The sequence below is a fragment of the Lupinus angustifolius genome, chromosome LG11 (assembly GCF_001865875.1).
Source record: "Lupinus angustifolius cultivar Tanjil chromosome LG11, LupAngTanjil_v1.0, whole genome shotgun sequence".
In the NCBI taxonomy this organism is placed as follows: domain Eukaryota; kingdom Viridiplantae; phylum Streptophyta; class Magnoliopsida; order Fabales; family Fabaceae; genus Lupinus; species Lupinus angustifolius.
This window is the reverse complement of record NC_032019.1, coordinates 19947014-19974006: the sequence shown is the minus strand read 5'-3', so window position 1 is coordinate 19974006 and position 26993 is coordinate 19947014. Positions and strand designations below refer to the sequence as shown.

At 34.1% G+C, this 26993-nt stretch overlaps 4 protein-coding genes and 1 long non-coding RNA gene across 9 annotated transcripts; 1 reads left to right on the top strand and 4 right to left on the bottom strand.

The window, feature by feature from the left end:
• Positions 1521-6614, top strand: LOC109360487 (OTU domain-containing protein DDB_G0284757-like). 4 transcript variants are annotated; one of them, XM_019605429.1, is made up of 10 exons: positions 1521-1542; positions 2571-2970; positions 3074-3309; positions 3762-3835; positions 4437-4491; positions 5266-5340; positions 5434-5507; positions 5605-5653; positions 6218-6302; positions 6452-6614. In XM_019605429.1, the coding sequence occupies exons 2-10, from the start codon at positions 2634-2636 to the stop codon at positions 6541-6543; spliced, it is 1077 nt and encodes a 358-aa protein (XP_019460974.1). In that variant the 5' UTR covers positions 1521-1542; positions 2571-2633; the 3' UTR covers positions 6544-6614. The 4 variants fall into 4 exon arrangements, with proteins under 4 accessions (XP_019460974.1, XP_019460973.1, XP_019460975.1 ...); XM_019605428.1 differs by lacking the exon at positions 1521-1542 and adding an exon at positions 1549-1645; XM_019605430.1 differs by lacking the exon at positions 1521-1542 and adding an exon at positions 1781-1922.
• Positions 1745-2024, bottom strand: LOC109360489. Its single transcript, XR_002109174.1, has 2 exons — positions 1888-2024; positions 1745-1852 (listed from the first exon to the last, which is right to left on the bottom strand). It is a non-coding gene; the product is annotated as an uncharacterized LOC109360489 (long non-coding RNA).
• Positions 8497-14812, bottom strand: LOC109360485 (pumilio homolog 4-like). Of its 2 annotated transcripts, none has more exons than XM_019605426.1 (13): positions 14606-14812; positions 14376-14444; positions 13230-13916; positions 12114-12834; positions 11399-11981; positions 11177-11318; positions 10977-11084; positions 10313-10525; positions 10108-10218; positions 9179-9373; positions 8894-9068; positions 8781-8814; positions 8497-8739 (listed from the first exon to the last, which is right to left on the bottom strand). In XM_019605426.1, exons 3-12 carry the CDS (start codon positions 13872-13874, stop codon positions 8789-8791), a joined length of 2919 nt encoding a protein of 972 aa, XP_019460971.1. In that variant the 5' UTR covers positions 13875-13916; positions 14376-14444; positions 14606-14812; the 3' UTR covers positions 8497-8739; positions 8781-8788. The 2 variants fall into 2 exon arrangements, with proteins under 2 accessions (XP_019460971.1, XP_019460972.1); XM_019605427.1 differs by having other exon boundaries at positions 8497-8814; positions 12114-12354; positions 12403-12834; positions 14606-14811.
• Positions 17869-19242, bottom strand: LOC109359816. The gene is made up of 2 exons (XM_019604513.1): positions 18717-19242; positions 17869-18435 (listed from the first exon to the last, which is right to left on the bottom strand). The coding sequence occupies exons 1-2, from the start codon at positions 19240-19242 to the stop codon at positions 18398-18400; spliced, it is 564 nt and encodes a 187-aa protein (XP_019460058.1). The 3' UTR covers positions 17869-18397.
• On the bottom strand, positions 22330-25638 carry LOC109360488 (thioredoxin-like 3-2, chloroplastic). The gene is made up of 5 exons (XM_019605433.1): positions 25273-25638; positions 24578-24652; positions 24101-24167; positions 22812-22829; positions 22330-22734 (listed from the first exon to the last, which is right to left on the bottom strand). The coding sequence occupies exons 1-5, from the start codon at positions 25551-25553 to the stop codon at positions 22630-22632; spliced, it is 546 nt and encodes a 181-aa protein (XP_019460978.1). The 5' UTR covers positions 25554-25638; the 3' UTR covers positions 22330-22629.

The window sequence follows — 26993 nt, the reverse complement described above, 5'->3', positions numbered from 1 at the left end:
TGCTCTTCCTCTCCACCAAGTCTCCTCCAAAATCAGAATCTGCATATCCAACAAGCTGAAGTTCTGGTTCTGATTCCTTTGTACCAAATGGGAAGAAGATTCCATGATCTTTGGTGTCTTTGACATATCTCAACACCCTCTTTGCAGCAAGCAAATGAGTTCCCTTTGGCTTGCTCATGAATCTACTTACTAATCCAACACCAAAGGCTAAATCAGGCCTGCTATTGCACAAGTATCTTAGAGATCCTATTATTTGTTTGAAGTTGGTTTCCCTTTCCACCAGATCAGCTTCTGCAATTCGAATCCCACAGGACCTTGATTTGCCTTTGCTCTGAATACCAATTTGTTGGATTGTTTGGCTTGTTACTCAACACCAAACCAGAACCAGAAGAAAAGAAAGAAGATTCAGAAAATGAGAGAATTAGAGTTAGAAAGAAGAAGAGAAAATTAACAATGAATATTCATCAATCTCATTCAAAGCAAATTGAAACTTTCCTTATATAGTAAACCTGCTATAACAGAAATTCAAACAGATTTCCCAAAATAGCAAGTTTCAACTACCAACAACAAAAACACTCCTAATCAATTACAACTTGAATTAAAACTATTTTATTTCAACACTCTTCCTTAATTCAAGTTTACTTAGTGATACCACACCCATTTTCTGCTTCAATTCTTCAAAATGATCACCCCTCAATGCTTTTGTAAGTGGATCTGCAAGTTGATCCTTTGTATTGCAATGAATGATTTGAATTCTTCCTTTGTTGACCAAGCTTCTTAGGAAATGAAACCTCACTTCTATATGCTTGCTTCTCTCATGGCTTACTGGATTTCTAGCCAAGTTTATTGCAAAAACATTGTCAATAAGAAAAGCGGGTTGACAGACACGATAGTGCCTGTCAACACGCTAGTTAATATAACTAGAGAACAGATTTACTTATCTACAATACTATCTATAATTGTTTTATTCTTATTTTTTTGTTATCACCATGTGATTCATGTTCTCCTTAAGGTCTTAACCATAATTTGGATGATTAATCTTGGACATATAGGATTAGAGTCACGAAAATGACAAATAAAACTAATAATTTAGTTCAAAAAACTAGGAATTTAATATTCAACTTAAAAAACAATTAATCTTAATTTCACTTATTTAATATCAGCAAATTTTAATAAGTTTTCTATTTCGTATAAGTTCACTATATTATTTTCTATTTCCAAATTAATTATATAAGATAATTTTTGTTTTAAATAGGTCTTATAAGTCGTTTTCTCAATAAATTTGTAAGTCTATATATATATGCATTTTTACAAAACTAGTAGATCTATTTGATGGATCATTATATTTCAAAATAAATGGTAATTATGAAATTTAGTTGAGAATGGAAAGAATCGTGAGAAAAATGCATATAGGTATGAACAAAACAAAACAATATTCGAAAGATTCCATTCCATTATTCCTCATAATAAATATCACTTTAAGAATTCCTTCATTCTTTTATCCTATGCTTAATCCCTTATTTATTTTGTTTCCTTTGACAAGTAACAACCATCTTTCCTCTCATTTTTTCTCTTTCCTTCTCCTTTTTTATTTTTCCATTCTTCAATATCACTCGTGTTCGCTTGATCACACTATCCCACCAAGGTTTCTCCATTTTTTCTTTTTTTAATAAGCAATTTCTGATTTTTAATATTTGTCTGCTTTGGGATTTTTGTCTCAGCATGGGTTTAGGGTTTCAATTTCTTTATTGGTTTGCATGTTTCAACTTGCAACTTCGATGCTTTTTGAATTGAAATGAAGCACTGTATTCCCTTATTCTGTTTTGGATTTCTGGGTTTCACTCAAAATATCCTTTTTGGGTTTTCTGGAATATATACATGGAGAACTACTTGATCAGTGTCAGGATTCTGAATTCTGATATGTATGGGGTTGAATATGATTGTTTATGCCTTTAAGTATTGCCATTGTTCATCCGTTTAATTAGTTTACTGTTTTTCTTTCTTTCTTATTTATTACTTTAATCACTTTTGAGATGTTGTATTTGTTATATGAGAATAAAGTAACTCTCATGACAAGAGTACACATGTCATATTTTTATTGGCCGAAGTAGATAAGTTTTCTTCTGATATGAGGACATACTTTATTCTCTTGTTAAATGTATAATATATGAAGTGTCTCAAGTGAGAATTGAGAAACTTTTGTTATTCGTGAGAAATAAGAACAGTTAATATGAACCTTTATATCATATTTGAATGATCAAAATTATAAGATACATGTATGACTTTTTTAAGTGATCATGTGACTAATAACTAATTTTGATCATAATCATCCATGTATGTTTATTGTTCTCACAAATTTTATAAGAGAATTGTTTTCAGCTGAGTCACTCCCTGGATATATACACAAATATCACCACACTTACATATCATGCCTCCATAAATGTAATATTTGCATTTTCTTGTGTGCACCAAGAGTGTCATAACATTTTGAGGCATATAAATCACCAATATGGCTTTTGAAAGCATTGCATCTTATGTAGTGTGACATAACATTTTGTTTTCCTTTTCAGCATATTGAAATCTTCGAGGTTACAAATTTAAATCGAGTTAATTCGTGGAGTGGACAGAGTTGCATGTGTTTTATGGGCCACATGGCAACATATGACATAGATTCTGATGTTGTTCAATGGGGCCTTCATCTTCTTGATGTTTGCACTTTTTCCAATAGTGGTTCACCTAGTATCATAACTCAATATGATCCGGATTTAAGTCAAATACAATATGTTAGAGAAGGCTTCTCTCAACCTACGTATGTGGAGAATGACGAGGCTGTTGCACGCGCTTATCAAGAAGAATTGTCACGACTTGAGTCTATAGAGGCTTCTGGAAGATCCAATTATGATAATGAGAACCTGCGAGAATCTGTTCTTGCACAAGATTGGATTGCTTCGAATGGAAACTATAACTATGGTAGTACAAACTTGATACTTTCAATTCTCTATTAGTTATTGTTTTCCATTATGGATGATGGATTTCATAAAACTTTTCGTGATAGATTGTTAACAACATGTAGGCAATCAGTCTTGCCAGAACACCATAGACGAGCAGAACAATATGAAAGAAATGGAGAAGTATGCTCCAAGTGAAAGGGACAACAATGATCATGAAATTGAAGTTTTTGGGTCGTCATCCGAGTCAGGAGAGATACCTGTTACCAGTGATGATTTCAGGCGATCGTTGGAAGTATCAGATGAGTCTTCTCTTGATGGTGAAGTAGGCAAAAGACTGAACCAGATGATCCCGACTCGTGTAAGTATAGCTTCTGTACAGTGGCTACCTGCTTTATTCAAAGTGATCATATTTCTTATTTTTACTATAACTTGCTACTATATTAATTGCCACTTCGAGTTTCCCTTTTTAGACGATTACTAATATTTTTCACACACAGAATTCTTGCGTGTTGTGAAATTGAAATGATGAGTTTTTAACTCATGGGACTTGCATGGAAAACATATATAACTTTTTTGGATACTAATGTTGGAACTAGAGTGATACTAATTATTATTTAAAGCACAAGAACCGAGATACAAAACTTAATGTAGAAATAATTATGTACCATACTCTGCCCTGCATATAAAACTGAAGTTGTATAATTCTGATATATATACTTAGACATACGTGATATATGATTAGTATTTTAGCATAGCTATGAGATCCCAATGTCAATAGTAATTCACGCAGTTATTTCTCTGTGTTTGCAGCATACCCCTAAAATCAACGAAAAAATACCATCTGATGACGAAGAAATATCAGATCATGAAAGGCTGCTAGACAGGTCTTTTTTTTCCATATCTCTTGGTCTTAGTTGTTTCCTAGATAGGAGTTCAATACTTCAATTATACGTCAGCAGCCTTTACCACTCTGTCGCAGAGTTTAGGTACCTATTGCTTATAAAAATACAATAATAGGTTATCTAGTAAGAGTATCATCGAACAGTCATAAATTCACCCCATGCCGTAGAGTAGATAGACTCACCCAATAAACTTGGTGACTTAAAGAGTGCATATCTTTATAACTTTGTTTCTGAAGGATCTCCATAGTGGTTTAGTTGCCAAAGCATATTTTTAGAAACCAAATTCCCCAGACACTATCCCCCATCATTTGAATGCATGCAACACAAATCCCACCCCTGATCACGCAAAATCCTTCATAATCTTCTATGATCCATATCCTGTGAGCCAATTTCTTTGGAAAACAAAAGAGTGAGGGTAGTAAAGGGGAACATTAGACTAGCAGAAGATTTAATAAGTCAAGTACATGATGTTTCTTTCTCTTTTTTCATTTTTTCTACGCTTCGCATGTAATTTAGATCAAAATGTGTCTCTCATTTTTGGTTGAACACTTTTCTAATTTTCAGAATTTGTTCATATCTTTAGACTGCAGTTATATGATGTGATTGAGCGTAAGGTTGAAGGAGATGGTAACTGCCAGGTTGGTTCTTTACCTTTGTGAATGGACATTATTTTTTAGATGTATAACAGTTCTTATATTTTATGATTTATTTCATCATTGTAATTAAACTAATAAAAATTCAAACTAGCATCCAACCTGCCCCAACTAAATGATATAATTGAAAGGTTTGGGAATACTTTGACCACACTCATCTTCATCCGGAATTTAAGCAAGTAAATTAATGCAATTTTGAGAATAATAACACAAGTAATAATTGACAAAATTAATTGAGAGTTTCTATTATAATCTGGGGCTGATATCCTAGCCTTTGAGAAGGTAGAAAACCTTCCTGGTGCAGGGCAGGGCAAATTGCCATGCCTATGTGAAAGGTGTGGCTCCCTATTCCTCGATTACTGCTGTTATTCATTTACTTTCAACTTGCTATAGAAAGGTGTTAGTTTCTCTTGAGTGTTGTCTTTGATCCATTTTTTATGTAAAACTCTTTGCACCTTCAGTAAACTGGATCAGAATAAACCAGATTTCTAAATAGATGGATCCTATGGTTCACTGATAATGTAAACTCTCTATGCTGAAATTTTATCAGAATTATATCCTTTATCTTTTAAGCGGAATTTTCTTAATATAAGACTATTTGACAAATTTGCAGTTATATAACTTAAGATTTTGAATTCACTAAAATTACTTTTTATGACCATTGAGCTTACTAACAGTGGATCATCTTGCATAAAGTTTGATTATAGTTCATGTTCTTCAGTCAAAACTGAGTGTCTTATTGGTTGCATATTTTTCCAGTTTCGTTCTTTGTCAGATCAACTATATCGCTCTCCAGAGCACCACAAGTTTGTGCGGAAACAAATTATTCAACAGGTTTGTTGGTGTTTCTAAAAATGTATCACTGTTGGGTGGCCTACTACTTTAATAGTCTTGTTATTGATACATTGTTTTTCCATGTTTTGTCAGCTGGAGTCTTTCCCAGAACTATATTCTGGTTATGTTCCTATGGCTTATTTTGATTATTTGAAGAAGATGAGCAAGTATGTCAATATCTAGTCATTACGTTAAGTTATTTGAAATGATATGCCTTTATCGAGGTCCTCTTGTCTGCTGATAACTTCTGTGTGGATGAATTAGGAGCGGCGAATGGGGCGACCATGTTACATTGCAGGCTGCTGCAGATTGTGTATGTGGAAACAAACAACTTCTATTTTTTTGTTCCTTCCCTACTATACAGTCTATACTTTCCTTCTTTATGGGTTGCCATGTATCTATATTTATCATTTCAGAGTTGAATTTTGTTTGTTTGTTTGATTCCATGGATGCTTGTTACCATTATTTGCGTTGCCTGGATTTTTTAGAGACTGTTGAAATGACGGTCAGAATTTCAAATTGATCATTTAGTTGTTCAAAAGAAGTTCAATTGATTATATGAGCATCTCCTTTCTTTTAAAATTCAAATGGATTAATGATCTAGTTAAAGGTTCAAATGATCAGATATATAATCTTTATTTGTATACTGCAACCTTTAAAAAGACATGAAATAAATAGTTACATGAGTTGTTATTGATGCACAAGGTTGTAAGTTTTATTGTTGTCCATTCTGTAGAAGTTATGAATGTTTGTATCCTGTGAATGGACTTTAAATTATATACCTTGTGTCTTGAAGTGCTGAACAACTCATTTTTGTCAATGTAAAATCCTCTTACTTTTATGACTGATATTGTCACATCTTATATGTCCTTTTCAGTATGGTGTCAAGATTTTTGTTATCACATCTTTTAAGGACACATGCTACATTGAGATTCTTCCACAAATACAGAAGTCTGGAAGAGGTATGATTTTATTAGTATTTAAGCTGTATAATATTTTTGTTGGGGTGATTTGTATGCATTGGTCCATAATCTGTGACATATACCAATATAATTTAAGATATGTTTCAGCCACTTGCTAAGCCTATTGTCATTACTTGTGATTTCTGCAGTGATATTTCTGAGCTTTTGGGCAGAGGTGCATTACAACCCTATCTATCCTGAAGGAGGTGACATCTTTGTGCATTATGTACAAACAATGTAAAACTAGACTATATTAGACCAGGAAGCTCTTAAGTTCTGTTTGCGAGTTGGTTTTTGAAGGAAAATGAAAGGTTTGGGAGCCATGAAATATACTTGTGAGATGATTCTGAAGTCTTCCTTTATTTTTTCATCTCCTCCAAAATCCAACTCGCAAACATATCTTAAAGTATTGGAGTTATGTCCTATTAAATTTTATTAGAATTCATTAAGTCTTATGTCCTATTAAATTTTCAAAGTATTATTACTTGAAAAAGGTGTATTTTTGAATATATGTAAGATGTTTACATGTGGTCTCTATATAGGAGAGACAAAGAGACAGGCAACAAGGTAAAACAAAACCCTTAAAATGAGCAACTAATAAACATATTGTCCTAAAATATTTATATACCATTCCTCCTGCTGCTGCTGCCATTACTAACTATGCCTCCATTATTTTGTACATGACTACATGCTACCATATATTTTTCTTTGTATATACTAACGTGAGGGGAAAAAAACGTATGCATTAATATTGACCGTGTAAGTTTTTTATTTGAGTTAATAATAGTAAAGATATGAATGATGGTAATGTATTGATTAATATATATGACAACATAGATTTATGCAAATGATAGACAAACCAAAGTGGGTTGACGTTTGAATTGAGAAACAACTATAAATATTCTGATGTTCAAATAAGACACATTAATTGTTGTATGATAAAACTCCTTTAGAGTGCCACAATTTCATTTCAACCATCTTTAGATTTTAACGAACAAATAAACAGAGGCAAAGAGAAATAGCTTGAGAAAGTGTTCCGGAGAAGTTATTGTCAAACAATGGACTTTTATCTTCTTCCTATGTTTTCATATATCTTTGATCAAGTATCAATAATGAACGACACCAACAAATCGGTTTTGGATATGAGCTTTTGGTTTTGGATATCAATATTGGATCTGATCCAGAATAAAAAGTTACCCATATACTTATGATTCCTCTGTGAGTGAAATTTCAAAAAGGGGATGAAGAGAGAAGATGATACCAATTAAAAAGACTTAACAGTGTTAAGTATCATCAATCATGAAATAAATTTTTTTTACATGTATCCACTTATAATTGATTACCAGTACCACTTGTACTCAAGGTATTGTACCTAAATTTTGTCCTAAATATTTACCTTTAGTCATAGTATACTTTATCAAGTAAAGGTTAAACATATCACTGTTGTTCACGTTAGACACACTCAGTAGTACTTCAGTTAAACAAGCTTTATTAAGCATCAATCCAACACCGAAAACAAAACAAGAAAAATAGAATTAGTCAATGGTTTATGAAATAAAAATCTTACTCAACCAGTAAACTCCACCAAATTTATTAAGAAGGGCTAACATTATAAAGATTTATACACAATCATTATATCATATATCATTTATTTGTACTACTTTTATTTAAGATTTAACGGTGATTAAAAATAAATCGTGGATGATATACTGACAATAAAAAAAACTCTTGTATTGTCAGCGCATACATCTTTTTCTTATTTACTAATGGTATTATATTGGCATAATCTCTCTTTTTTTGGGGTACAATTTGTAGTGTATTTGTTATTACTTCACAAACCAAAACCACTTGTCAGGACTAGTCCAAAAGTTATAAAACATTTCTAAAGCATTCTTAGTAGCTGAAATTTATCTAATTGGTTGTGTTGACATTTTACTTCATCTAATTCAACAGAAAATAAAACAATTCAATTCTACTATGGATTTAATATGTATACACTGACAGTGTAAATATTTTTTACACTGTCAGTCAATCATTCACCATTGATTTGTATTACTTTTGTTTGAGAATCAATGATGCACTAGGAATATAATTAAGTGAATCAAATGAACAAGATCAGCCAAAGAAAATTGAAGTCTATATTATTCACATACCTGATATGAAAGTAGAGAAACTGATCTATAGACCCAAGTACTGCACTTAATCATTTACCATTGATTTACTTTATACAGAAAATGGACCCAATATACACTCCCAAAAAGGACAAATTGCCATAACTCTAACTTTGGTATCCTAAGTCAAACAAATCTCCTTATGGAGTTATTCATTTCAAGTAATAGTAAAGAAATTATTCCATTGGTGCAGCTAAGCTTATCTCTAATGCTTGCAGAGGAAACTTACTAAATATTAACATTCATGCTAGCTGTACAACCTTTATGTAGTGTTCTCAGGACATAAACTAGGATGTCTTCTGAGAATGTAGTAAGTTAAGCCAACAACCCGATGCGCCTCTCTGCAAATGAGAAATCAAGGTGCTTTAGAAACAACCAATGCAAATTTATGTTAAGGAAGAAAGTCTATGTGTCGCATACCTCCTGCGGTTATCAGCTTCTCTACACGAGAAACTATGTGCTTCCCATAAGTATACCGCTTAAGGGCATTTAAGTGAACCTTGATGCGAGAAAGGATCAGCTCAAGACTTCGATCATCGCAAGTCTCTAGAACCTTTTGCACAACATAATTTCCGAAAGGATCCTTCATCATAGCCTACAGTTTGAATGTTGTATTTCCACTCAATAAGCACTTTCGATTTGATAAATATGAAACACAATGTAAAGAGTGAAATTTTGCACAATAAGAGGTGAAAGGGGTCAAACCTGTAAGGGCTGATTCTGTTCGGAGGTACCAAGCATCTCATTCACCAAAATCTGGCGTTCTTCAGGAGAACCAAAAGTCAAGCACTTCTCAATGACATTAGAAGCGAATTTTTGCTGGCTCATTTTAACAATTTGTCCAGCAAGCTTGCTGATAACAGTGGTCCGTTCATGTGATTTACCATGCTGTATGATGTGCTAGCGAACAAAAGTATGTCACAGAAACAACAACATAATTAGCAAAAATAAAAAAAACAATAAACATTTGGATATGCTACTCCCTCCATCCCATAAATATAGTAATCATTTGTACTGCGGAGGTAGTATGATACAGCACTTGTTCTCAAATGGGCATATAAATCAATAAGCAATGAACATTTTTTCCAGAAGAAAACAGAAAACGAAGTTTATGCATAACAAAATAATAAGGCAAGCTATCTCTCTTAAAATCCAATCTGTTAATCGCAGATAAAAATCCAGATAACAAGATGAAATTGAAAATTTTAACCAAATGATCACAAAAGTATTCATGTTTGACAACAGCATTGAAGAGTGGTAATACTTGTTCTATATCACTTGATAACGAAACCTCCGCATATTAACTCAGACAGAAGGTTTGAAACTGGAATAATAGCTGCAAGTGGCTGCATATGTAAGTGCAATAAATGTCTAACTTTTAGCTTACTTAACGGGGTCTGTTTATAATTTAAGACCAATACAGAAGCATAAACAGTTTTTTTGTCAAAGCACACACAAACATGAACTTGTCTCTATTATAAAAAGGGAGACAACCAAAGTCACAAAACTGTAATGCATATTACAAGTGCGGGTATAAGGGCAGAAGTTGCACGGCATAAAACGTACATATCTGGTATTGGTGTGCATTTCCAATCATCTAGATGAATCAAATTCAAATGTTGATAGCTAAGTACCTGAATAACATAATTTCCATATTGATCCTGTGCTAAATTGCAGATAGATTGCATGATTTCATCCATGATAGTTTGTTGTGTGCTTGGATCATCACAATATTCAAGAACCCTCTGTTATTATCCATGCAAACTGTTAAATAAAATACTAAAACAAAAGCTCATCACTGCCACTATAAAATATAAATATTATGTACAATGTTCCAACCTGAATAACTCGGCACCCATAAGGATGAGTAGAGAGTGAAACAACTTGCCCATAAAAGGATGAGATGATAAACTGAATTCTATCTTGAGGGATAAACTCTATACACTTTTGAATAACATGGTTTCCATTTTGGTCACGAACACATCTCATTACTGCACCATCGAGCTCCGAAACCATTTGAGTCTGCTGATCCACATTAACTACCTCCAGAGCCTGTAAATAAATATTGCTTTGCATTTGCTCACTTTATTTTTATTTATCAGTATTCACCTAAACTAAATCGGAACAATCAAGTTCAAATTTAAACCCTGATGATTTAGTATACACATGAGGGCCTTATTAGTTTGATGTGGGACAAGTTGACAATAAAAATAACAAACTTTCGGTACTGCAGAAAGTAGAAAGCAATAAAAAAGAATATATGTGTTCTATCATTTACTTAAATTAAAGTAAATCATGCACCAGTTTAGAAAGACATCATCAGAAATTCATTACTGATATGCAATAAAGAGGCCACATGTAACAATGAGCACAGCACCGAGCTTTGACCAAAAATAAAAACCGTCGAATGCAAAAAAAGTTATTTTTTTCTTCAAATTTTTGGTTAGGCAAGAGATACTGCACATGAATAGGGAACAATATGAATACGCGGCTTGGAAGGTACCTTCTGAATCACTCTGCAACCATACATCTGCAGACTAAGAGGTAAAACATGACCTGTAAGTTGGCTGGCTAATTCCGTCCTTTGACTTTCTGTACCATGCTCAAAAAACTGCAATGTCAAGCATGGCAATCTAAATTCAGTGACTAAATAGAAAGAACATATTTACGACATGACTCAGTATTAGTAGAAGCAAATCATACTTTCTGTATAACATAATTGCCAAAGACATCAGTCATCAAGGCATGAGCCTGAGGAACAATCTCGGGAAATACTTTGGCTTTCTCTTCTACTGAGGCAGTTTCTAATTTCTGCTGAATAAAGCGGCTACCATACTGATCCGTACTGCATTATGGCACAGATAACCAATTCAGACTACTAGAGTAATGTCACTAGCAACAACAGTGGAGGTGCAGGACTCATACCTGAACTGAACCACATGACCAACAATATCTGAAAGTTCAAAAGGTCTAGCCTTGTTCTTGAACTCATCTAATAAGGATGTAGCAAATTGTCCCTCCGGGTTATTGCCAATAGCAGCATGCCATGAGCCTCCAGAACCTCCTGTTGAACTTCTCATCATAGAATTATAGTGTGATATGTGTTGATTCTCAAACAGTGGATTTCCTGATCCAGGAGAAGGAAATGAAGAATCTGCAATCTGCTTTCCTGAATATGGCATGCTAAGACCATATGGCTGACTCCCTAAGAACCCATTATTAAGAAGCCCATATTTGCTCGGAAGTGGGAGCTCATATTGTTGCTTTTGTTGAGCAAGAAACATCGCAAAATATGCTTCCCGAAGTCCCTCTAAGTCTCCATGTGAAGTATCAGAGAAATTTCTCATTTGAGAAGGATCACCAGAACCACTCATCCCATGCATCGAGTAATTAGAGCTTCGTTGCAAGCTTTGCATGAAGCGTGGGTCCAGGGTTGGGGAATGAAGGTCAGAACCAAATTGATTTCCAAGTGCATCAAAAGTTTGTCCATCTCTGAGACCCCTCAAAGCTGTAACTCAAAAGCCAAATTTTTAACATAATTTTATAACACTAAACTTCACTGAGCTTAAATTAATTCACATGCATATGGGCACACACAAACACAGAGTCAGAGAGAGTAAGAGAGAGACAGAGATAGAACCTGTCTCGAGATTATTGTTGTGCACAGTATTCATTGAGTTCCCAAGATATGCACCAGGAACATGGCCAGCAAAGTCTGTACTTGGACTTGCTGCGTTTACAGAAGAATTCATTTTGGACCGAAGACTAGCGAAAGAAGCAGTTTTTTTCAGTAGATTGACTTGATCATTTGAACTAAATGCGTTAAGGTTTGTTGGAATCCCATTATGTCCAGACAAATTAAAATTGGTCGGTGTGGTTAACAGAACATCAGCATGATTACCAAGTTCCATTTGTAGGTTAGATTTTAAAAGTCTATCTTGCCCTGCATTTCTAACACCAGACAAATTTAACCCGGATAAAGAAGAAGTCATATCAGCAATATCAGGCATACTAGAAGAGTGACCGTTTGGGGTGCCCAAGGCAATACCACTTCTTTCAACAGAAAAAACTTTACCCCCCACGGGAGGAACTGCGGATCCAAAAGATCTCCCAATAACCTGTGGTTCAGGGGTTGTAACCCTTGACAAAGAAGTACCCACAGCAGATGCAAAACTATGAGAAGCATTTAGACCATGGTTCTGAAGTCCGACCAAACCAGGAGTTGAAGCTGAAGAACGCAAGCCCTCGAACAACTCGCGATCAACAATGCCAGTTGAATCCACAATATCACCAAATGCATTGCGACTTGACGGACGTGAGATATTGCCGGATAGGGAGGCCGGTTGGTCAACTCCTTCCTGCTAAATTGATAACTTTAGTTATAAGTTTAACAGAAAATAGCAGAAAAGGATAAAAAATAGCAGGATGTACTCTACCAGCTTATCTGCATAAATTATTCAAGTGAAATATTTTTTCACCTTAGTGGATGGTTATGGTCAATGCCAGAAATTGAAGGATAAAATGAAATGAAAACAGGGAACCTATATTTCATGGCCTACACTCGTGCTTCTTTAACAAGTATAACATGCCGACAACTTGTAAATATTAGAAGATAACATAAAGCTGATGGTAAATTAACATTTACTATCCGCCTTATGTCAAAAATGAAGTTGCAAAAATGACATGTCAGTTAATGGCACAGAAAATGCCTCATCTAGAACCAAAAATACCACACAAGCAATCAAATATTAATTACCTGAAGAATGTTAGGAAAAGACGTCCTCGTCGCACCAAGACCAGGTACTGACATTCTTTCGAAACCATCCATATGCCCATCAAGCAACTGTGATGAACTTTCCCTAGAGAGATTCCGTCCACTGGCGTTCCTCAGTTCCATCAAGTCATTCTCTGCCTGTTGCACAGAAAAACCCGGCTGCATAGAAAAGAGTGATGAACTATCCTCATTTGTGGCCACCTTCTTCCTCCAATCTCTAAATCCCTCTAATGAAGATCCACCAGCTTGAAACCTTTGTGCAACACGCCAATCTTCTTTCGACAACAATGGTGGAGGTAGTCTAGGATTTATACTCTCATGTGAGTAATAATAAGAAAGATAATCAGGATGTGAACGAATCTCATCCTCAGTCAAAAATCCATTATTATTGTTGCTGCTCCTACTACTGATCCCTCCGAAATCAGAGTTTCTCAGACTACCAACAGCACGTAACGATCCCTCCACTGTTGGAGGAGCACTTCCACTCCTATAAATATTGAGATCCCTTTCATGATTGATAAACTGCTGATTCTGCTGATCTTGCATTATCCTTTTCAGCTCATTCTGCAAAGTGTCATCAACATTCCCATTCGGCAAAGTCTGCAAAAAGTCATCTGAAGTTTGCATATCTACTTTACTAGCACCGGCAATCTCCAAACTAGAAGTCACCTAGAATAAAATGCCACAAAAATGTTTCCTTTTAAGTTGAACAAACGAAAACCATAATAAAAAGAATAAACCCACACCTTAATCCACATTTTAGTTGCTACAAAATTATATGACACGAAAAAATCATGATTCCTTGATTTCCTTATCTTTAACTATACCCTTCAAAGTTAAAATACCATCTAGAATAGACTTAAAATAATCAAAAAAAACTTAGTATATTTTTTCTTTTTCTTCTGAGTACCCTACACACAAAAATACATGATTCCTTGATTTACTTCTCTTTAACTATACCCTCCAAAAGTTAAAATCCCACCTAGAATAGACTTAAAATACATCAAACATAATTTAGTATCATTCTTATTTTTATTCTGAGTACCCTTTGACCTCAAAGTAACACATCCTAAATCAATAAACAAAATTCAATTAAGGGGAAACAAAAAAGAATTTTTTTTGTCATACCTTGGACTCCACAGCTGAAAAAAAAAACCCTTCACATCAATAGAAACAAAACCCAAAATTTGATCCTTTCTGAAACAGAAATATAGAAAACCAAAATCAACAGAAGATATCAAAACAACTTCCAACAATTCAAGCCCAAATCAAATCAGAATCACGTAAAAAAAAAGGAAAACCCAGATTTTTTTAAGAAAATTGAGAATATTGGGAAATCAAAGATTAACGAAAGTTACCCTTTTGAATTGAGTTGAGGATGAAGAAGCTGCTATTGCTGTTTTGTTGTTGTTGTTGTTGTTGGGAATCAGAAAAAAAGAAGGAATTTGAGAAAGAAGAAAGAGAGATGGTGTGGGCCCGACAGGGTCATGGGTACGTGCATGAAGTTGTTGGTTTTGTTGGGCTTTAACGGTTATTTCTAGGGTTAGGTAATAACTTCATATACACAAAAATGTCAATTAAGAATTGGATTAGTAGTTGAGTAAAGTTAGATTATGATATGTTGTTATATGGTCAAAGGTTGAAATTCAAATTCATACTTTTCAACAGGACAACTGTAGTAGCTCTTTTTTAAGGGGATTAACCACTCATGTAACCGTGAAACTATGCCAAATGTTGTTATTGCTAGATTCCACAATAATATAAATGTTCATTATAGTTAATTATATAAATCTTACATAATTTAATTATGTAAGTCACACTATTAAAATAACATGTACCACTTTAAAAATAAATTAAATGCTTACACAAATCCAAAGTTATTGCAATTACAACTTAAATCATAAATGATTACTTTAATAATTAAGTTTCAAATTCATAACACATAATCAAGTACCAAATTTAATACATATAATAATTTCACAATCATCTCTATATCTATATCTATATTTATATCTATATCTATATCTATATATCTATACTTTCATATATATTCTATACTATATATAAAGTCAAATACTATATATAAAGTCAAAACTGGTCTATACTTCTATACTATATATAAAACCAAAACTTGAAATAACTATCATCATGATTCTATTTTCCTATTTTGCTCTTAATGTTTTTTATTTCCAAAGTAAAACCATATAATCCTAGATAACTATAATTAACACATCTCACTTTAAGTTGAATATTATAATAAATACAAAAATTATAACATGAAGTACATCCAATAAAAAAAATTATAATTCTATAAAATAAAAAATATAAATTTAATACTTAATATCAGAAAATAAGAATACGGGTCGACAGACACGAACTGTCTGTATACACCCTAGTAATTATAACTACACAAGCCCTTGTGTTACAAATAAAAGTAACTAGTAAAAACTTTAATCACCTATAACCAAAACTTAATGCATATAATAAGTTCACAATCATAATTATAACTACTAGTATGATTCGTATCTGTCAGCCCACATTTTTACTTTCTAATATCAAATATTTAAGTTTTATATATTTTATTTTGGTGAATCGGAATATTTTTTTATCAAATGTAATTTATATTGTAATTTTTATTTGGTACACTTTATATTATATTTCTTTATCTTTATTTTAATTGTCAAAGTAAAGTAAATGATTAATATGTTGGTGGTGGTTACAAGTGGTGGTTGCCATAGCACGATACTCAGCCTCTGTAGAAGAGCGAGAAATAACATCCTGCTTCTTACTCTTCCAAGATATGAGATAATCTCCTAGAAAGATACATAAACTTGTAGTAGACTTGCGATCAGTAGGATCCCCACCCCAATCAGCATCTGAATAAGCAGACAATGTCAAGGAAGAAGTTGAAGAGAAAAGAAGACTCTGAAACTGAGTGCCTCGAAGATAACGAAGGATCCGAAGAACAGCTGCCCAATGAACAGTAGTAGGAGAACTCACAAACTGGCTAACAATGTGCACTGCATAAGCAATATCGGGTCTGGTAATGGTCAGATACACCAAACTACCAATAAGAGTGCGGTATAGAGCAGGTTCAGAGAGAGGAACACCATCAGAAGATGTATATCTAGCATTAGTCTCAAGAGGACTGTCAACAGCTTTAGTGTCAGAGAGACTAACCAGGTCAAGAATATCAGCAATATATTTCGATTGGGAAAGAAGATAACCCCTAGGAGATGAGGCTACTTCAATTCCCAAGAAATATGTAAGAGTACCTAAATCCTTCATCTCAAATTGTTCTGCTAGTTGCGTTTTCAACTTTGTAATCTCATCACTAGTAATGATCATATCATCGACATATAAAGAGATGATAATGCAACCATGAGGAGTATTTCTGACAAATAAAGCAGAATCATGTGGACTTGAAGAGAAGCCAAGAGAAGTTATCACAATAGAGAATTTCTCAAACCAAGCGCGAGGAGCTTGTTTGAGCCCATAGAGAGATTTTTGCAGCTTGCATACTTCCCCCGGATTATGAGAAACTCCAGGAGGAGGAACCATATATATTTCTTCATGAAGATCACCATTTAGAAAAGCATTTTTGACATCCATCTGAGAGATATGCCATTGACGAACAGATGCAATAGCAATAAGAGTGCGAATGGTTGTCATCTTGGCAACAGGAGCAAAAGTTTCTTCATAATCCATGCCATATTGTTTAATAGAACCATCAGACTTGATCTTGTTCTTAAAGACCCAACGAGAACCTATAGCACGTTTGTCTGGTGGTAGAGACACCATAGTCCAAGTACCTGTTTTGTGCAAAGCAGAAAGTTCATCGTTCATAGCCTGTAGGATCAAGAAAAGCCTAGGAGGAGAGCTCAAATAACCTGTGGAGAGAGGTCAAAGCAGAAGCAAAAGAAGTAGAATAAATGTTGTAAACAAAGTCAGGGAGCTGAGTGGACTTATGGATACGTTGAGGATAACGACGAGGAAGATGAGGTGGTTGAGGATGAGGATCACCAATCTGCAGAGGGTCATGGGCAGGCGGGGGGGTATGAGGAGCTTCATCCCTGAAATTCTCAAAATTAAAGTCATTTGGACCATCAATATCCGCAACAAATGGATCAATATGAATGAGATCAGACCTGGTAATGTTTTGAGAGTCAGATGGAATAGAATAAAAAGGCAAATGCTCAAGAAAAACAACATGACGAGAAATATACAATTTACGAGTAGAAGGATTATAACAACGATAACCTTTCTGACCATCCCCATAACCAAGAAAGACACATATGACAGATCGAGAAGTCAATTTACTCAGTTCAACATGAGGAAGAAGAACAAAACAAGTGGAACCAAAAACCCTCAATGATGAATAATCAGGAGGATGACCATACAACCTTTCAAAAGGAGACAAACTTGAAGTAACAGAAGAAGGAATTCTGTTAATGACATGAACCGTAGTTTGGACAGCCTCACCCCAGAACTCAGAAGGAGCCGATGCTGACAGAAGCATAGAACTGGCTGTTTCAAGAATGTGACGATGCTTTCTTTCAGCACCTCCATTTTGTTCAGGGGTGTTAGTACAAGAGGCTTGGTGAACTGTTTCATCAGAGGAAAGTAACTCAGAGAATTTGTTAGAGGTGTATTCACCACCTAAATCACAGCGGAAGCACTTAATAACAGAGTTATATTGAGTATTAACCAAAGCACGAAAATGACAATAAATACCAAAGAATTCAGAACGATGTTTCATAAGAAAAATCCAACAATAACGGGTGTAATCATCAATGAAAGAGACATAATATTTGGATCCACTTTTAGTAGCAATTGGGGATGGACCCCATACATCAGAATGAACCAAATCAAAAGGTGCCTTAGAAATTGAAACACTCTTAGGAAAAGGTAAAGCAGAAAACTTGGCAAGTTTACAACCACAACAGTCAGAAATGTTATTTGGTTGTAATGATCCTAAGACTCCCGTTGATGCTAAGTATTTCAAACGAGGAGAAGATACATGACCCAGACGAGAATGCCATAAATAAAACTTAGAAGAAGACAAATTCAAACGAAAAGATGATAAATCAACAGTAGGAGCTGCAACATGTGGAAGCTTCAGTTCATCCAAAATATAAAGCCCCCCCTGTCTATGGCCTGTCCCAATCAGCCTCTTCGATTGAGGATCCTGCACATAACAATGAGTTGAGGAAAATAAGATTGAGAAACCAGAATCACACAGTTGACTAACAGAAGCAAGACTTAAAGTGAGGTTAGGTATATAATAAACATCAGAGAGAGATAGTTTAGGTGTAGAAACAGAACCAACTCCTTCCAATAACATAGGAGTTCCATCAGCAGTCATAACAGATACACAGGACGACTTATGTACAGATGTAAAAGATTTAAAGTCAGATGACATATGATGGGACGCTCCAGAGTCAAGGATCCATATGGAGGATGATATACCTGATGAGCCAGCAGAAGACAGACCTACATTAGGAGAGACTGACATAGCATTGGGCTGAGATGCAAGAAACTTCTGAAATTGTTCTACCAGGTCAGACATGTTAGACCCAGAGTGAACCATCCCAGGGGTGGCAGATGGAGAAACAGCAGTAGCAGCAGCAACATTGGAAGATTGAGATGTGTGCTGAAAGTTCCTGTATTTCGACTGAGGCGGACGCCACTGAGGTGGTTGATAAGGTTGCTCCTTCTTCAATAATTTTGGACATTGAGCCTTCCAATGACCCTTTTCCTTACAGAAGCTACATTCATCATAATTGACTCTGCCTTGAGATTTTCCTTTCACAACAGGAGCAACAAACACAGAGGGGCTTGGTAGAATCCCTTTGTTAACAATTCCCTTTTCAGAGTGGGACTTCAAACGAACTTCTTCAGCTAAAAGTTCATTAACAACAGAGTCAACAGATGGCAGAGGAGTGCGATGCAAAATGGAACCACGTAGGCCTTCAAAATCATTCCGAAGAGCCATCAAAAAATGTACTAAACGCTGTTGTTCCCAGCGATCAGTGTACGGTGTGAGCGATCAATGTACGATGTGAATGCTTGCAACTCTGCAGATTCAGTGAGTGCCAATTGGTCCCAAAGATTAGTCATAGCAGAATAAAACTCTTGGATGCTCATGCTATGTTGTTGGAGAGCTCGAATATCAATCTCTAACTGATATTGTTTTGCAAAATTGGACTGCACATACAATCGTTTAAGGTGCTCCCAAACCTGAGATGCTGAATCATATTTTGCAAGTTGAACACCAATAGATTGCGAAACAGAATTATTAATCCAAGTAATAATTTTCGAGTTGTTCACTTCCCAAGTTTCTAACTCCTTTGCATAATTTTCAGTAGCACTATTTGTAGGTTTAACAAAAGTTCCAGAAACATATTATATCCCCACATTCGTTTACCAATCAAAAAACTTCTCATCACATAACTCCAATATGCATAATTGGATGATCCATTTAGTTGCACACTAATGGATTACAAAGAATCATCTCTTTCATTTGCCATAACTAACAAGCACAACAGCAGGGAAATCGAAATTCAAAAGGAAAGAGAAACAGAAAACCTGACAAATTTGCTCAGCGAAATTGATACTCGCTCAGCGAAAACTGCGATCTGCGAATCTGAACTGCGAATCTGAAACTGTGATCTCCGATCTGCGAACTGCGGAGGCTGGTTTACCACTGCAAAGAAGAAGAAAAGATGATGGAACCCAGCCAACTTGGATCCGCGAAAGCTGTGGCCTTAGCAAACCTTGCTCTTGATACCATGTTAGATCAGCTGCATAGGAAGAGAGAAGGGAGATGAGAAGAAGAAGAGAGAAGGGAGAGGAGAAGAAGAGAGAAATGCAATATGGAATTGATAATAAAGATATGGCCAAAGGGCCAATACATATAGGAAACTAGGAAAATACAAAAGACAAGACTACATTTTACTAATAATTAAAATACATTAAACACTGATGTACTTCAAGTTAGCATTACTCTGATTATTTGATTGCATGTTGAAGAGGTGACTTACCTCAAATAGTTATTCATTTGAATATGTTAATGCATGATATTTTTAATTGCATGATACTATTAATTGATTGTTTGTTGATGTGGAGACAATACCTCAACTAGTCAATGAGTCATAATGGTAACTATAACATCTTAATTAGTAACAAATGGGGGTATCAAACCGTTTTCATTTTAGAATAATATTTATATATTTTAATTGTAAAGATTTATACTATACTAAGTACATTATTTATAATTCTTTTAAATTATTTTTTGAATAGTTAATAATAATTAAATATTAATAATGAATTATATAGTAATATTATATAAAACTCGTACATTTTCAATGCATACATTTCTTTCATTGGAATACTCTAGTTAGATTTATTAGGTTGTCTATACTCGCATTCTAATCTATCATTAATCAAATCCAAATGTAAAGGAACTTCATATTCTTTTATAGAGTATTTTTTCACCATTTAATTAAAGAACTAACCATTTTTTAAATACGTAGTTATACTCACGATAAATGTCACTTTTATAAATCAAACTCTTAATTTTTTGAGTTTCGAAAAAATCTAAGAGAAACTTACTCTATTACACCATTATAATAACATGTCTACCCATTTAATTATATTTTGTCGTTGAAGTGAATGTCTTTCATAAAAAATAATCATTTACCAATCATAACCAACAATAACCACATAATAACCCCTGAACCTAACCCTTTTTATCGTTCTTACCTATTCTCACCGAATCCACAACTTTAAAATATTCTTAATTCTCTCTTATTTTTTGAAACTAATCTTCTTTTATATTTTCTTTACGCGATTTTTTTACTTTTAAAAGTTTAGCTGGAATAATTCAATTGTTTTATGGGATCAACAACCAAAGTTTAAATACTCCACATTATTCGTTTCAAAATGTGCAATTAACTTACTTATGATAGGCATTCAGAACGCCATCCATTTTTTTCTAGCTCTTGTATCTTACATATGTGAATCATTTTTAAAAAACTCAATAAATAATTGTTTCTATCATAACACAAAATTAAGTTCGACTGAAATTTCTTGCATTTTCTAAGAAATAACAATATTTTAAAGCAGTCAAATTGATTTTTGATCATTTTATTCAGGTCACAATTAAATAACTTAACTCAAAAAAAGAGTAGATTAAAAATAGGTAAAAACAATTATTAGTCTCAAATTTATTAAGAAATGGATTAGTCTCAAATTTTATTCAAGTCATGTTGGTCTACTGGTTTAAGACTCCACTAGATCCATAGGATGAACAAAAAGTCAAAATGCTGGAATGAAACTTATCGGGAGGGACAGTTATGCACCATGAAAGAGAGACTAGTAATAAAAGAGTGAGGAAATACAAAAAATTATTAAGAAATATGTTATTATTCCAAATTACACCTAACTCTCATGTATTTCTCTCTCTAATCTAATTATCACTCCACTAACAGAATTTTGTCTAGAATTATATGTTAAAAAGTAAAATGGTTTAGCGGAACATGAAAAAAAGTAATAAACATATATACAAAAATATTATTTGATATAAATTATTTTTAATACTGCATAGATATTATAAAGTGGTGGAAAATCTTCTAAAATATGATGGAAGAAGAGTATAATTTTGGATTTATATACTTTTTTTGATACTACCAAGAGTATCTCTAAACCTCTATATAAGAAACTAATATCTTTCGAGGTGCGTGACCGTTCCTTCCAACAAATGTCGCTACTAGAAATCGAACTCTTGACTTTTGCTCACCTTAAAAATTTAATAGGGCTTACACCACTTCACCAACAACTTCTTAGAATTTTATACTAAAATAGACACACTATCAATACATGAATCATCATCAAATAAAATAAAGTAATCAACTCCACCATAACACAACTCTTCATAAAAGCCCCAAAAATTTCCTTTTTTTTATAAGCAAAAAATATGGCTGCAATTGTTTTGACAAATGATTATTATCTACACAATATATCAAACAAAAAAGTATATACTTGTTAGTTTTCTTTAATGTTGATCTCCAAGAAACCCATCCTACCAACTTCATTCTATATGCTGATTTATATTGAACAAATGACATTGTCTACATACACTACAATGGGGCACTGATGTATAATTTCCCTTAAACAACAATTATATTTGAGAAACCTTCATAGAGCAGCAAAATCATGATTTCAGAAGATACCCCTTAATTATTAGGACTTGAACACCACCCAATTTAAACAAGGACCTCTTAATGAAGAGCAGCAAAAATCATAATTCTCTTGTTATAAACTTATAATGAAGAAAAAAGAAATGTAGTTTCCTAAAACTATTTTAGTTTAGTTTATAACCTCACATGGTGCACTCATTTTCAATCATCTCCTGAACCTCACTTATTACCCAATGTGCTTTACGGCCTCCGATTACTTCAGCTTGTTTCCTGCCATCCTTCCATAGCTGCAACAAGAACATATAAATCACTTGGTGGAGAAGAAAATTTAAAGAGAAAAAGGTCAAATACAAATGGCACTTACTTGTATTGTTGGCATTTTCTGCGAGGGGGAAAATGACACAATCAGTATAAATAACCAAATGTGTAACTAGTAATTAGTTGAAGGCTTGAAGCAAAACATAACGATGTAATGATAAGAAAGATAAGCAAAAATACAGTATTTTAACATATTCAGAAGAGCAAGGCAAAGTGTAATTAAATTAACACATTATGAGAGTATATTCCCTAAGCTGTTCACGACAGTTTTATAAAACTAGGATGACTTTCAGGTGTTTACTGTAAACATTCCAAGAACATGTCAAAACCAAGCATAGAACAACAAAATCATAACCATAAAATACTGGTTACTGAGTGCACCACTATAGACAACAGAAGAAGCTATTTTCGATGTATTAACACCTCAGCCATGACATGCAACCCCTCGGGCTCATTAATGCACCGAGCCTCCTGAGACTCAAACTCAGGACAAATAGTCATTGTTCCAAGTTAGAACAATGACTCCTCGTCCCTGAGGTCATAGGTTCAAGTTGCGGGAGGCTCCCTTTAGAGGGAATAAAATATTGCAAAGGGTATTTAAGGTTGTGGGTGACACGCTTAGTATATTCATGGGTCAGGGCGGTCGTATGACACGCCTGGGGTGTTAATGTATTCCCCTTCAACTAAGTTCAGTCCTGTCCTATGCTTTCAGCAATAGAAATAGATAAAATAAACTATTCAAAATTGAAATATGTTAGAAAATTTTGGATAACTAAACTTGCTTTATATCTTAAGGCTCAACTCTACAAGTCTAAGCTCCCTCAAAGATAAAACCAGTACCTTTACTAAAAACATAATTGTCAAACAGTTATTCTACATTAGTACAAACTGAAAGGTTGAGCTTGTTTCACCAAGTCATACACCTAATAAAAGCTAATACCAGAACAACTTAGCAAAGCATAAACCACATAAATCAAAAGATTACATGAAATAAACATACCACCTAGAACACCGGATCTTTCCGTATATAACTATACCTCTACAAGTTTCTAATTTGTTTTTTTTGCAATTAGCCCAAGGATACGGATTTGTACTCTCCTTCCTATTCTCAACTTCTTAATTATAAAATTTAGGCCGCATAATTCTAAGGAAAAAAGGTGAGTTGCACAGATAAAATGCTTGTTGTGAATTTATCAACGATTGTTTATGAAAGAAAACTGTGATATGTTGCAGATACAAGAACCTAAAACTTTAAATATTGTTTTTAGATATCATAATTAAGAAATAAAATTGAAACGAAAGGATAAATTGTGGGTTCTAATAAAAGAAACTTACAGTCACACCAGCACAAGCAACAAGTTTATGTGAAACTGCATTTACATCAACACTGTAGAATTGCAATCTACAAGAAATCAGAGTAAACATTTCGCTGATTAAAGGGTTAACAAGTTGAGAACTTGAGATATTAATTTAAATATGTGAAATTAATCAATTAAAATATCATGAGCATCCAACATTACAAATGTGAGGTGTCCTCACTATGCTCTACTATACAAATTAGTTTCGCTAATATCTTATATTAGTTAGTTGAAACTTGAAAGAACCCTAAATAAGAGATTTATGGAACTTTTGACTAGAATAGACCATTTCAAATTAATCAATGGTAAAAATTAAAGGCAACCACATATAAAATGGGTTAATGAAAGTTCAGCAGATATTTTCAATCAGTTCAACATGTAAATGATTAATACAGTCTGAATTGGTTCTAGTTGTGCTCGATATTCAAAAGAAAAAATGGAATGAGAATCTCACCTTGGATAATATTCTGCTGCCAACTTTTCCAATTTTGGCTTTAAATATATGCAATTTCTACACCAATTTGCCATCCTACAGCAAAACCACATAATCTCACCTCAAAACCCAGTTTCACAAAAAAGTGGTATTAACTAGTCAGAAATATAATCTTGTGATGAAGTGCAACACAGTGATCCTGAATGAAAAGGGGGAATTACCCAAAATATATATTTGCAATGAAGTGCAACACAATGATCCTGAATGAAAAAGGGGAAACTACCCTAAATTCACTCCATCTTTAATACCCGAAAATCCTCTCATTTCAAGACTTACACTCACCATTTCTTAGTGGAGTTCAGTGTAAATATAACACATTGGCCCAGTGTACAAAACTCTCACCTAGTGGAACTTAGGGATAATAGATGTACGCAACGTTACTCTTGCAAATGAAGAGAACTGTTTCAACGATGTTAAAACAAACAAACTTATCATTGCGCCGAGACTCGCATAAACAAAAAGAAATATTGGCTGTAGTTATACCAAAATATCAGAATCCTCCTGTAATAAAAACAACAAAGTATAAAATTGAACTCGATAATTACCTAATTAATATCTACACAAACTAGATAGTTGTGATCATCATATAAGGAACTATTAATCACGAAAACAGTAAAAAAAAATTAGATTTTGAGAAGAATAAGAAAAGGAAATACCAAAGAATAATGAAAGGAGGATGTTGGGTATGTGTAAGGAGTTGATCGAAGTGAGAATCAGTGGAAATGGGTATGAGATTAATGGAAAGTGGAGGGTTATGAAGTTGGTGTAAAGGGGTTATAGAAGAAAAGGGTGTTCTGAATCTAATGGAAATTGGAGAAGAAGAAGAAGAAGAAGAAGAGAAAGTGAGAAAGAAAGAGGAAGGTGAAGATGGAGAAGAGAAAGGTATGGAGAAATATGAAGAAGGGTGGTGGTGAACACGAACAAGCTTTTGGGACATGTTTGGTGACGCAGATTGAGAGAGAGAGAGAGGGAAGGGGTTTTGTTTTGTTGTGATGGGGTTGGTTGAATAATTACCGGTAGCAAGTGTGTACCAGCCTCCTTCTTGTATGGGACTTCTCAATTAGAGTTTGATTTTGAAGATACTATGGGTTTGTATTCGAGTTAGATTTTGAAATGGTAAAAGAAAAATAAATGTTTGAGAGCCATCAAATATATTTTTAAAGTGATTTTGAGGTACTCTCAAAGATCCATATAACTCTTTAGGAGGTCTAACACTAGACACAAATATGAAAGATTACAACATTAACCGAATTTCTCTCAATGGTACCTCAAAAATCACGACTATCATATCATCTCCTTGAAAAATGGAAAAAATTTCACATTTCACATACACGGATTATTATAAGGAAGTCTCCAACCAACTAAATGAACAATCAATATCTCCAACTATTTTGATTGGGCCGAAATCAGGTGAAACAATATACGTTTACCTTATTGTAATTGATACACTGGTCAACTAGACCATTGTACGAGAGATGGTGAGTGAGTAGAAATCAATCTATTTTGTCAATAAGATCATCAGAGGGTGCAATAAAACTATTATAAGATAAAAATGTAGCATTCGCTTTGTTGACGATGAGAAATTCTGCACAAACCAATACGACAAATTCTACACAAACTATATCTAGTGGGAATGATGATTAAATGTTTCGTAGAACTCTCTGAATATTAGACTACTTAGAAACCAAGAAAGACTATCAAAGCCCAAGTCTTGTTAGACTTCATAACCGAGTTGATTCCTTATGAGAGTATGGGTACTAGGACGTTGTGGGTATTACTCAAAGATGGTTCAAAAACCAAAAAGGTGTCAACATAGAGATTTATATCTACCTTGGGGAGAACTCCAAACCCAAAATACTGGCCAAACTCACCAGCACTACCTATTTTGATCAAGTTAGAACTAGGTGGAACACCGAACACTATATGTTTACCTTATTATAACTGATACAATGGCCTACTCAACCTCTTGTATGTTACAAAAATTATTGGAGGTTACAAACACTTAGTTGTGGTTATCGGATACTTCACAAAGTGGACCAACGTTGAACCACTAAGTTCAACACACTCCTTACATGTCCAAACATTCTTCAACGACATTAGGATCCCAAAATTTATGGTCACTATAAATGGATTACAATTCAACACTAGAGGCTTTAAGCAAGTGATGGCTCACTTAAAAGTAAAGCATCACTTTAGTTTGGTAGAAGATGTGCAAACTAATGGACATGATGAAGTAGCTAATAAGATCATCCAACAAGGAATGAAGACTAGACAACAAAAATGACTATGAAGGAAAACTTGCACCAACTAGGAAAGAACCTTCTGAATTATCAGTGCTACAAGCACTAGAGCATATTGACTACACACTGTCACTAGA